Raw genomic sequence first — 12,600 nt, forward strand, 5'->3', positions numbered from 1 at the left:
ACATGTACCCACTTCCCCTAAAAAGCTTCATTTTTTTCAGTGTGTAGTCAAAAAAAGATGCTTTTGCCAGCATATTTACTGACCTGACAAATGTCAGAACAAGGCTTATTTTAAGAGGATGTGAGAAAGTTCAAGTTCATCAGTCGGGTTGCAAAGAAGTATGTATGTATTTTCTGAAAGTTGAGAGATATGCACATGGATGATTTTGGTTTTAAGGAATGTGATTCTACTTGTGCACATGCTCTTCATTTTTTTTTTTTATTCTTCTTTTAAACCTCACTGCCTTATCCTTATGGAAGGCAAGATTCTGTATGCTAGTGGCCAAAGCCCATACAACAAGAGCTCACATGCAATACCTCGGTAAAACTGACTAGTCACTACATGCAAAGCCAGCAGAACGTCAAGAACATGCAGTGATGAGAGAGAGTGGAGTGACGAACTGATGCCCACAAAGCACACTTGTGGAACAACTCACAAGCTGAAGGAGCTGCTGTTTGAGAGAGCAGAGTCAGGTTTCATTATGGTATACAGGAAATATATTCATTATGGAAGTGTTAATCCACTTCTTTCAGCCTCCAAAGGATTCTTCTGGATGCCTCTGGAAGGATGACAGGTCACAACTCACAAGATCTTTAATAACAGCTGATGTAGTATCATAATTACTATACCATGATAATATGGCACATAGTATGAATCCTTCTTCACTTTTCCTTTCAGCTACAAAGATTATTTTATTTGGATTAAAACAAAAATGAGTAACTGCTACCGCACAAGGAAGAGCAAATACAAAGTTTAAACGTGCACAGTAGTTTTTGTTCTTCCTAGTTTGTTTCAGTGCAGTTTCCACATTTCTGCTTCCACACCTACCCTAAACTTTCTAAAGGATTTTCTCCTTTTTCACCTTATAGTTTGGGATATTTCTTCTTTCTTTGGAGAGGGGAGGAACAGGGAAATGTCTGACCATCACTGCCACCTCAGTTTTCCTCAAATTTTCCATTTTCAATTGCCTAGGTGTGCACAGAGGTATGAACGGGCACAAAAGTTGACCTCACTCAGCTGCTACCACTGCTTTGTTACACAAGCAGCTGGCCAAGAATCTGACTGCTTACCTCCATGTGAGTACTTTGTTCTACACCTACACAAGTCATGCCTAATTTGTACGGGCCTAAAGTAAGAATGACAACCAAATAAAGTTTAGCACACACCACTTAAACTCTGGAAGTTATACCAACAACCCATACCACTGAACCACATTGCCCCAAATATTTTGCACATAAGTGCAGGCTCCCATTTCTCATTAATTTTTCATATTCACGCATGTAAGTGTACATGAATTTGGAGAAATTTATCCTCACTTGCAGAAAATAACGGTATAACTTTAGAGCCCTCATTTTATTGACAAATACTGAAAGAAAACTATCAGCATTTGCAAGCTTCACCATCTGTACTTAGTTCTACAATCTGAACCAAAGAGACATGTCAAAAATATTTTGAAAAAGGCAATATATCCTTCATAAGAAGGAAATGCACTCTCATAAAAAGAATAAGACTGAATATAATTTTCACAGAAATCAGAGCAAGTTATACAGTAACAATTACAGACTATATCAATTAAACCATCCATGTTACTGGAGATAACGAAATCTCATCTTTATTAATAATTTGTTGAACCGGAAAAGAAATTCTGAATCAAACTGCCAATGAAGTAAATAGACTAGAATATTCTCAACCTTCAAAAAACGCAAACCAGTAAATGCAAACTCTGCTTTTTGTAGACAACTTTTATGTTTATTAGAGAGTCATAGCCTCAGAAAATTATTAAATCTTCGAAAGCATGCTTTCCAGAAAGTCAGATGCATTTGCAATGAAACAACCATCCCACCTAATTTCATGTCAGTCATTTTCTTAATAAAATAACATTTGACTTTTCCACCCTTAATTCTGTTGGACAGTGAAGAGAGGATGGAAACTATATTTTAACTTCAGCAAGGGTGCTGAGGTGCAAGATAAAAAAAATAGCAAATTATTTTAATATGATTTTTAAAGAATCACATAGTTGGAGTTTACAAAATCTTGGCAATCTTTGGGAAGTTCCAAATTGTATTTTCTCTTTCAGTTGAACTGTTATGGCTATATAACTTGACTTAAACAGGGATAAGAAATGTATGAACCTGTTGTGCCTTGTTATAACGTTACCTGCCTAACACGACTTACATATTTTCACTTGATCAGGAGGCATGCTGTAGCCTACACATTTGAACCTCCTTGTCCAGAAACAGACAGTTCTTCAACCACTGCAAGTGAAGCTTTGCATAGGCTTTTTTGACCTCACACTGTGACCCTCATACCAGCATCCACAGGCTATAGGTCACGACCTCAAGAATTAGCATCATGGAAATCAGAGCCCTTCCAGGTTTAGTTACAGAACAGAACACTGTAGCAAACTCCTCAGTCTCTTCTAAACAGAGCTCTGCAGCTTTAACTCCACTAGAAGACAATAGATAACCCACACTTCAGCTTTCATTACTTGCATACTAAATCGTCTCCTCTCCAACTAAAGGTCTGAGCTGCCGCTGCACTATGAAAACATTCATTCAGTGTGGATCGAAAGCCAATATCATATTGCCACTAGATGATCCTATTAAAAGGTTGAAGAAACACCACTATGGAATTGAAGACTTCTGCAGTGTTTAGAAAAAAGGCCGAAATAAGTTATCCCTATTAAAATTTTATCCCCTAAGCAGTATGCTTTGCATACACTTCCTCTGGAAAAAAAAAACCACCACCCAGCAACACGTGGTCTTTCGCAACGCTGCACTATTGCCAATTAAACCTGACATAACAAGCTCCATTTATATTAAATCCTGAACTATATTTCTAAGCTAATCTTTACATCAGTAAGCGTCCTCAGATGTGCTTCAGGAAGGAAATGGGACCTAGCTTTGAGCGATGGCTTAGCCAGAACTTTGCAGCTGGGAAGCTTTTTCCTGCTTTCCTCAGCAGGGGGAGCCAGGCCCCTCGGCCTCAAGAGGCAAGCCGGCACCGCCGAGCCTTGCAGCAACGAGCATCTTCTGTTTGTTCAGTTGAGAGCCCATCACTGGGCAAAAATACACCAGAGCAGGGAAGAAAAATGCACGACATTTACCTTTATCCTGGAAGTCTTGAGGATAACTGCAGAAAGAAGAAGAAACAACATAAAGTAATGCACACTTGCAAATCCATGGTACTAGAACATAGAATAAAACAATTACTAGTTTTCAACACATTTTGTAGTTCAAATTTAGAGCACTGCAAGTTTTCCTTAATAATTTTTAAGACTTTATTTTTGCCTAAAATATTTACTCAGTTTTTCTTTTGCCTTTGCAGTTGAGAGAATCCCCGGTCACTCCAAAGACAACTTGAACAAAACTAAACTCAGATAGAGCAGCCTTTTCTAGGACTATACATCTACTCAGCTATTTTAAGGCATCTTAAAATACAAAAGCATCTTTAATTTTAGTAAACCTTCTAAATGTTATAGTTCAAAAAGTTTTGTGTGTAAGGAAAAGCCAGCAAGCATACTTTAAAAATAACATGGTAGGTCAGCAGGGAAAAAAAATCTGCAAATAGTGCTTCTATTCGCAGTAATTTATCAAATCCAAACGAAAAAGTATTAATAATTAACCAGAAATTAAAGAGTTAATGCATGCCTAAATAAAAAACAATTTTGAAATATGAAGATCTCAACTTATTCAATGCCTAAAAAGAAAGAAAAAAGATTCCATGATCCCAGAGAGTAAAAATACTGTTTCTTGAGAGCTAAATCTTGATATTTCAGAAACAAAAATAATCATAAGATAGTTTCATGTATAGAGATAAACAGGACAGAGTTATGCAAAATGGCATCTCAAGAAGCATGCGTGGTCTAGACTTTTTGTGAAAAGTAGAAGATTTCACCAGAAGTAACAGGCAAATAAAATACCACTGCCAAGACCATCTTTAAGGACAGCAAACAGCAATGCGTATATCAGGCTAGTCAGCAAGGAGTTGCTTACAAGTAACGAGCGGGAGAGAAGGGAAAGGTCTAGGGATAAGAAACAGAAATGCAAACAGATAAAAGGTCAGATCTAAGAAACCCTTCATAGCAAGTAGAATAGTTAGGCACAGCCCAATACGTGGGATATGAAAATCAAAGACGACTACAAAGTGCATATATTTTGTAGCTTGCATGAAAAGCAAAACGCTGTTAACAGTGAGTAATATTGCAGGAGACAAGGAAGGAATTAGAAATTACAGTAAGATGTGAAATCATGGGGTCGTGTAAGTGAATAGCAACGGATTAGGTGTCAACGGTGCTCATAACTGCAGGTTCCTTCCTTTGATATTTCACCATCCAAAAAACCACAGTTGAGTCATATGACTGAAGAAAAAAGGTGATAGGGCTGTATCTGCAAGTCATCTTGTACAGTCCCAGTTAGCTCAATAACCTCAGAGGGAAAGCATAAAAAAAAAGGTAAAGAAAATCCTGGTTCCTTTAAAAAAAAAAAAATAGTTCCCCAAGCATTTACAGCTTGAATCAAAGGCACACAAATCTTCAATTACAAGGTTTTTGGGACACAACTCATGTCTTCCTGCAGTTAGCATGATACAAAGAACGATGCCTTCACCAGATGATTGTGCTGTCTTTGAAACTAAACAAGTTGCCACAGAGGCAGGATCATGTCATCAAAGTAGAGGGTTAGGAGATATCCAATGGGAGTGATCAGTAGAAAAACGCTTTGGAAATAACGTTGGGAAAAGAACAGCAAGTACCAGATTATATCCTAGTTGATTAGGGCTGTGAGAAAAGAGATTTTGCAAAGACAATTTGACAGCCGAATCTCTTTAGCTGAATTATTTGACTGAAATTAACACAACAACAGAGTCCCAAATCATACCCGATATTAAAAAGATAAGGAAAAAAACATACCACAGCCCTCTGCTTGTCATAGTTATTTCACTATTTAAACACTGCTGAAACAAACTTAACAAGTAGTTACTAGTTTCAATTTAATACAGACAGAGCTAAATGACACAATATACAGTAAAGCAGAGTCAGCATTGAATTATGTTGTTTTACACCAGCTGAGTATGGCAACAGAAAGCTCATTCACATTGTCAATTCACTATATTTCTCATATTTTAATGAATCTTTCCACAGCAGAGGTGAGGGCAAGTTCTACCCAACCAGCTTGCAATCAGGGTTCAGAATACTACAGCGATTCAAATGGGACAAATCCTTATGTTGCCATTTCTTACTAAATTCTAGCAGCTTCAAGAAAGAAATACTTGAACCCATGTAGATTGTTTGACAAAATCAGGACATCGACAGATTTTTAATTGGTAATATTTTTAATGGTTATTAAAAGACTGTAAAGACTTAAGTTATCAGTAAGTGATTTTATAACATATTAAGTCATGAAGCTCACTTACCTTGCCTTAACATCTTTTATCTTCTTAAGAAGAACTTCCCTGTTTTCTTTTGCTTTCTTGGATAGATTTTCTCCTTTTAGCGTTTGGGAAATAAAAGTGTCAACATCTAAATAAAGAAACAAAAAAGTACACCTCAAAAAAAGATAAATATTGCTGTAATGAGTTTGTCCTGATACTACTGTAAAGAAACTAAGAAAATTATTTTCAGGCCTACACACAGCATCGTTAACGAACATTTCAGAGTCTAAATAGGATACATTTGTTCTCTGATCTACTTATGCTTCACGCAGCAAATCCTACAGTGACATTTGATTCTTGCTCACTTAATTACACCACATAAGTCCTAGGTAATTGTTATAGTACTGCAATTTATTTCCATAACCTAAAGTAAGGGATAAAGCTAAAGCATGGAAAGAGCCTTTATGCATGTATTACTGCCATGTTATTTCAGAAGTTCAAGTTACAAAAATGGTTGAGTAATTCATTATTTCAGCAGTAACACCTACCCAGCTACCAATATAGAACACTTACTGGTTCCAGTATTTTCAAATGTTCTCACATTGTCTCTGAGTGCCCTACCTGACTAACAGTTCATATCTGAAGCCTTAATCCTTCAAACAATTAGGTAGGCACAATAACCATATCGAAGGAATTGAGCTTAAGCATGCACTTGAAATTAAGCATACCTGCAGTGTAGAATCACAAACCAAAGTTCTGATCTGCACTGTAATTTTTAATTCTTATACAGAAGATACATTTAGTCAGTCATGTAGAATCAAAGCATTTCTTAAAGTTGCCATGATTCTTTGTAATATAGTAAATATCCGTTCCATAAGATAAAAACAATGCAGTGACTGAGAATTTTGGCGAGTGTAACTCCTCCAGTGGTATGTTTTCTTGGTTAACAAAAATAATTGCCAAAACCAACTGTAAAAGTTTCTTATAGTTACCAATCAGCACACCATTAACGTAAAAAATGAAAAGTAGAAATATGACCAAAAAATCCTGCTTGTTAACTTAAACTTCTCAGCTGTATGGATAATAACCGTTCAGTTTACTGAACAGGGAAAGCATATGTAACATTCAAATGTTTGCACGCAAAAGTTTACATTTTCAAACGACTTTGAATATTCACTGCAGATTTCCTAACTGAAAGCCTTAACTGTCTGCTTTGTTTCTTTAGAAAACAGTTCAACAGAAGCATATCCCGCTTTATATCACAGGCTGCAACAAAACAAATTAAGTCAAAAGTTACTCTTTGAGAACACTAGCATAGCTATTACGAAAATTTCATTCCTCATAAATAATTTACCAGATTATGATTTAGATGTTTAGAGTGGCTTGCTGCTGTCACAAAATGTGGCAAAAATCTTCATTTTGTAAAGTGTTTTAGAGTTCTGAAGAAATATATTGATCCTCCTCCCCATGAGACAGAGAATCTTCCCCACTACATTTTCCAAAGCAGTCCTGAAGGATGGTGACCCACACTCAGTTCTATGGCATTCCTTCTTTAAAAGGACAGAAGGAAAGGCACTTAACATGTGTATTAATGAATCCTCCAGACACACCCCCAACAGCCTCTATGCCATACACTGAGCATCCCTGGAAACATTTTTGTCCTAACCTACCGAAAATTTATACATCTTCATAAATTCCAATGATTGTAATTTCCAATCAAGCAGCCAAATGAAGATCCACATGATCCCAAGACACTGAGCAGCCACAAAAACTCCCTTAGGTCAAAAGACACGATACTTTTACTACTGAGGACAAAAAACAAAATCACCAGCAGTTTTTCCCTCAATGAAACCTGACAGGATTTTCCAGTACAGACCAACCTTTCACACTGGGAGAGACATACTGATTAAATATTTGTTCCTTCATACTTTTACATATTTATTTCAAAATTAGATTGCAGCTTCAAAGTTCTACCTCGGTAACAATATGTGAAAGCTTAGAAGAATTAGTCACTTTTATAAATAAGGAGCAATGCTTGCACAGTAATCTTTAGACACTAAATAATCACAGAACTTTGCCTCAGCAGTCTTCATTTAAACTCAGTGGGCTGCTTTACTTCTTGGAAAAGCTCAAAACCCAGCTGTGAACTCAGTTGCCTCTGGTTTTGACTGACTCTCAAAGCTTTTTTCAAACACAAATGTTGAGATAACTTGTTTGTTCTCCCCACATACTCCTTAATTGTGCTATCAGAAGAAGAATTACCACTTCTGGCTTAGAATACACTGCAGATACGAAAATTGGAGGACTAACTATGTTGACACAATCTGTTCTTTTCTGGAAAGGCTTGGACTTCAAAAGCAGAAATAATGCAGAATTTTCAACCACGGAGGTACAGGGCTGAAGTAGATGCTCCATCTCTTCTTAGTAGAAGTAGGTAACAAGATGGGGGAGAGGGGGGAAAGAGAGAAACAGAAAGAGTGCAAACATGCACAAGCTCCTGATAAGTTTGTTGTTTCTAAACAGCAGCAGCAGTTACAGAGAAGACATCCCTGGGACAGCTTCCCTCTCCTGCGAGATTGTAAAACAAATTCTGTGAGCTCAGGTAGTCACAAATAGAATGCACTGTTCTCACCATGGAATACTATTACTTCCATATGTCCAAAGAAAGTATATACCTTGATTCATCACAACACCAAAATATGAAGACAGACCTGATATACACATGATCTTCAACAGGATGCTAAAGAAGCAATATACTTGGAAAACAACATGTTACTATATCGTAGATTTTCCTATATACTCAGAGTTATACAGAATGTTATATACCCTGCTCCAGCCACCTTCTGATCTAGCGCTGTAAATCCATTCAGGATATGTCAGATGCACATGAGATTGGTAACTTACACTAGGCCCCTCTGGACAAGAAACAAGAAAGTTATCTAACTTACAATCATCTCTTCACTACCTGTTATTTCCACACTATGGAAGAGTGCAGAAAGAGCAATCCCTGCTGTTAGAGCGCGCTTCATCACCGGCTTAACATAAGGGAACATTCATGCAATTTCTCTGACGTTCCTCAATGCGATTTACCTTAGAATCAGAACAGAACTCAGGACTTCAGCATGACAGGTGCAAATCTCATACAGTGAGCTTCAGACAGATGCAGTAAAATTTACCCATTTCTCACCACTATTCTAGTAACTTACTCGCTCTTCCTTCTCCATTCAAAACTTGATCGCTCCTCTGCTAGTTTAATGCTATACAGAGAAGGAAAGTGTAAGCCACTAATCAGAAGCACTTCAGTGTAGACGTGTTTCCTTCATGCTTCAGTAGTGGTTCGTCCATTGAGGAATTCAAAAAGTAATAAAAGATAAACTCCAAAAAGAAAACATCTTTGAACAGATTTCTGATTTAAAAGCAGTTTTACTAATCAGTCACCACACAAAACAGGTTATCTATTTCCATAAATTGTTTGTTTCTAACAAATTGAGCAGCTATTTAGTATCACATATTGCAGAAACTCAGCTGTTTCCATTGAAAACACTGAAATTTCACAGAGAAATAAACTTTGGAAACCTATTCAACACTTCTTAACTTTTCTTTAAGCTTGTGTGTTAGACCACCCAATAGATTGAAGACCCATATTTGTTGCTCTGTTTCTTTGAGCTCATATTTTAACTTTGTCTGAACCATGCCCCAGAGAAATTATTTACTTCCAGAAATAAACAATAGCTGCTGAACTGAAAGATCCCACTGATACAATCCACTCACAAATTGCTCTGTCAATACGGGTTACAAACTGACAGAAAAGGGAAGTCACACTGCAGTCTAGCTCTGTCCGCTTCAACTGGCTCATATAGTTCAAAGCTTAATTGCCATTTTGTACAACAGTCTGAAGCTGAAAAAGTCACTGTCATTTCATTTTCATCTACATTGCTGTTACAAGGAAAAAAGTTATTATTTACTTTGCTTTTCATTGTTAAAACATTCTGTGGTTCTCCTTACTTCCATGACTATAAACAGACAACACGGCAAGTTTTTCATCATTTTAAGTCTTTGGGGCTGTTTTCTTGAAAAAGCTTATCTGCCTAGTTTCAGCCTTCATCAAAGAATGCTGTAAATTTTTAGCCCAAAGCAAATGCTGCGCTAAAGACTGCTAATGATACCAAATCACAGCACTTCTGTTGTTTACAGGGCTTAATATTGAGATCATAAGGCGCACTTAATAAACATCCTTAAGACAGAACTACCTCATTTTTGTGTAAGGATGGGCCAAACAGACTCTCAGAGAAGCACCCAGACGGTGCCCTGGACCTTCCTTTCTCCCCTCCTCCGGTAGATAACAAAAACGTTGCCTATCACATTATCCATAAGTTAGTCACTTCATCGCCTGATGAGTTCATGCCATTCAAATAAGAACAATTATAAACTAGCAATGAGATAGGTGTGTTTCCACTCACATGGCAGAGCATGCACGCAGCTCCCTGCCCGTGACCCAAGGAGAATGCAGGCTCCTGTTTCGGGGCTGGACACACATCCATCCATCATATGACAAGGGACACCTGCATGGGGTCACCTGGTGGATGCGCTGCCAGTCACACAAGAAGGGAATGGCAGGTCAGCAGAACAATTCCTCCAGCAACCAGCCTTTTCCCATCTCTCCTCCGCCTCAAGGATTGAGAGCCAGAGAATTTGGGAAGGCAGGCCAGAGAATTTTGGAAGGAGGCTACAAGCTAGGCACATTTGTGCACACACACTGTCCAAAGGTGACCAATATTAAACAAACCACCACATATCTTTCAGCTTTACATGGGCTGGCATTAGAAAGCAAGTAATTAATTTGATTTCAGTTTTCATGCGATTCGTTAAGAGGGAACAGGTCTGAATACAAATTATCAAGCAATATCTGTGACTGCCTGTCCTCCTGAATGAAGAAATATAAGGATTTTGCTTCCTTCCCAACTATATTTAAAAGTCTCTTTCCAGAGTTTGCTAAACCATCTTTAAAAAAAAACTTATACAGAAACAGAACACATGATGTAAAATAAAAGCGACTGACACTTTAAGATGTCTAAAAACACCACATTGATCCACCCTAAGAGGTAGGTGAGCATTCCTTTTAGTACAAAGTTCTGGAAAGGGCAGCCTTTAGAAACTGCTGTACCTCAAATCCCCAAAAGCAAGACTATCTTGCCATGTTGCCACATACAAAGCATCATGACAAACATTGACCCTGAACAGTTTCATTAGTGATTTAGAAAACAGAAGTACATCCAAACTGCTAAGACTCCTCAAATGAAGCAAACAGATACAACTACTCTTAAGAGGTTAAAGAAAAAAAAAAAACACATTGTAATCAAGGATATCTAATCTCATTGGCTGAGTAGTTGAGCATCCTCTCTACATTAGAGGCAAGGAAAGACCAAGCTGTAACATATTAAGCATATCATGAAAAAAAAAAACCACACCAGTACAAATCATGATCAAGTTACAAAGTGATTCCAAATGAACTATGATAAAAACCGTTAAGGATTAACCTAAAGATTTACACTGTATGCCACATTATGCTGCATCTATTGTGGTTTGTTGACATATGATTATGAAAGAAATGTAAACTCAGTCAGATGAGAAAGATAGACTCCACGTTAATTGAAAAAGACAAACTAAGTGAATAATGAGTATATAAAAAATAGCCTATGCCATTTTCATCACCCATATATGACACTTATTCTCAAGTTTATGGCAGAGACAATTGAACTACGTTTCAAATCACTGGAGGTAATTTCTTACCAGGAATGACTTTGCGCATTTTTTCACCTCACTGTTTCTATTCTTATTCCATTACTATTGAAATACATATATATTACCAATGCTGTAAATACAAGTCTACAATAATTGCCCTGGATTTTCTTGTAAAGATAGATTCTTCAGCAAGAACCAGCATTCGTTAAAGGCTTGGAAACGTGAAAATGATACTTTAAAACAAAGAGTAAAGTTCTAAACAACAATATATTTTTAAAATTGAACCAGCCAATGAAGAAGAGCTACACCATACCTAGGTGGCTTTTTCTATGACAGGAATGTAAGGAGCAAGTCCAGCAACAGCTGATTAAGGAGGCCAAAAAAAGACAGTTGTCTGAATGTCAGGGGTAAATATAACCGCTGTACTGCCCAATATTAAAAGGTAAGCAAAACTAAAGTCATGGACTGGATCCACCATCCTGTAGTTTTCTTGCCTTACCCTCTTCTGCATGCTGTTTCCAGGATGCAACTAAAGAAGGGGGCAAACGATATTAATTTGGAGAAAAAATTAGAGGAATCATTGAAAAAAAAAAAAAAGGCAATTTGGACAATATGACTAAGCATTTAAACAAACTGAATAATATCTGGGTGGAAACAGTCTCTAGGGCAAGAACACTGGTTTCTATTTTGTTTTGGGGTTTTGTTTAGTAGAAAAAGGAAAACAGATACTGGGACTAGATATAAGGTTCCATATGAACCAGAGAAAGAGTTTTATTCTGTTTTCATAGCAAAAATCTTCGTAACTTTTAAAATATGAATACAGAAGATTCAAGCTGGAAATACTGCAAAGTGTGAAAGGAAAACTGCATAATAAAAGGCAATACGATCCTTACTACAGTCATGATGTAGGCAATACAACCCTTACTACAGGTGTGATGAATGGAAGATGAAAAAAGATATAAATGACACATATATCTAATGATCATGACACCATCAAAAACTTTAAAAAATAAAAAAATAAAGATTTCTTAACTCCTCCAACTAAATCTCCATTACTGAGAAAAATCGAGATGGTCCAAGCAACTAGTCTGATTTATGTTACAAGAGAAATAACATGCTTTTGAGGAAGAAGCAGCCTCTGAAATCCTCCTGGGCTATGGGCAAGCCAAAACTTAGAATGTGCATCAGAGAGTAAGTTAAAATAAAAATGAGCAGGCCTCCAACAATCAACGTAATCAATAAAAATTTGACAGCAAGGTAAAAAAAAAACATCCCACTTTGCCAACCACCCAAAAAAAGATCCTGAATGTACAAACACCACAAAGGATACCTTTTCAAAAGAAGAAAAGACACAATGGAGCTGGGCTTCATGCACTAAATTCCAAAACCTCAAGCATCATCTACAAGGTGCAGAGACACAGATAGGGAATGAAGAAGTCACATACGTTA

General features: G+C 37.1%; 1 protein-coding gene across 3 annotated transcripts in view; it reads right to left on the reverse strand.

The window, feature by feature from the left end:
- SKAP2 (src kinase associated phosphoprotein 2) overlaps positions 1–12,600 on the reverse strand; it is a 119,742-nt gene that overhangs the window by 103,350 nt on the left and 3,792 nt on the right. For 2 of the 3 annotated variants that reach the window (XM_075083109.1, XM_075083108.1), the window contains exons 2-3: positions 5,452–5,557; positions 3,146–3,171 (exon numbers count right to left, since the gene is read on the reverse strand). The exons of the other annotated variant lie outside the window; for it this stretch is intronic. In XM_075083109.1, the coding sequence (XP_074939210.1) occupies positions 3,146–3,171; positions 5,452–5,557 (132 nt within the window). The remainder of the gene's footprint in view (positions 1–3,145; positions 3,172–5,451; positions 5,558–12,600) is intronic. 3 annotated transcript variants of the gene reach the window in all.

Source organism: Phalacrocorax aristotelis, chromosome 2 (genome assembly GCF_949628215.1).
Source record: "Phalacrocorax aristotelis chromosome 2, bGulAri2.1, whole genome shotgun sequence".
Taxonomy (NCBI): Eukaryota; Metazoa; Chordata; class Aves; order Suliformes; family Phalacrocoracidae; genus Phalacrocorax; species Phalacrocorax aristotelis.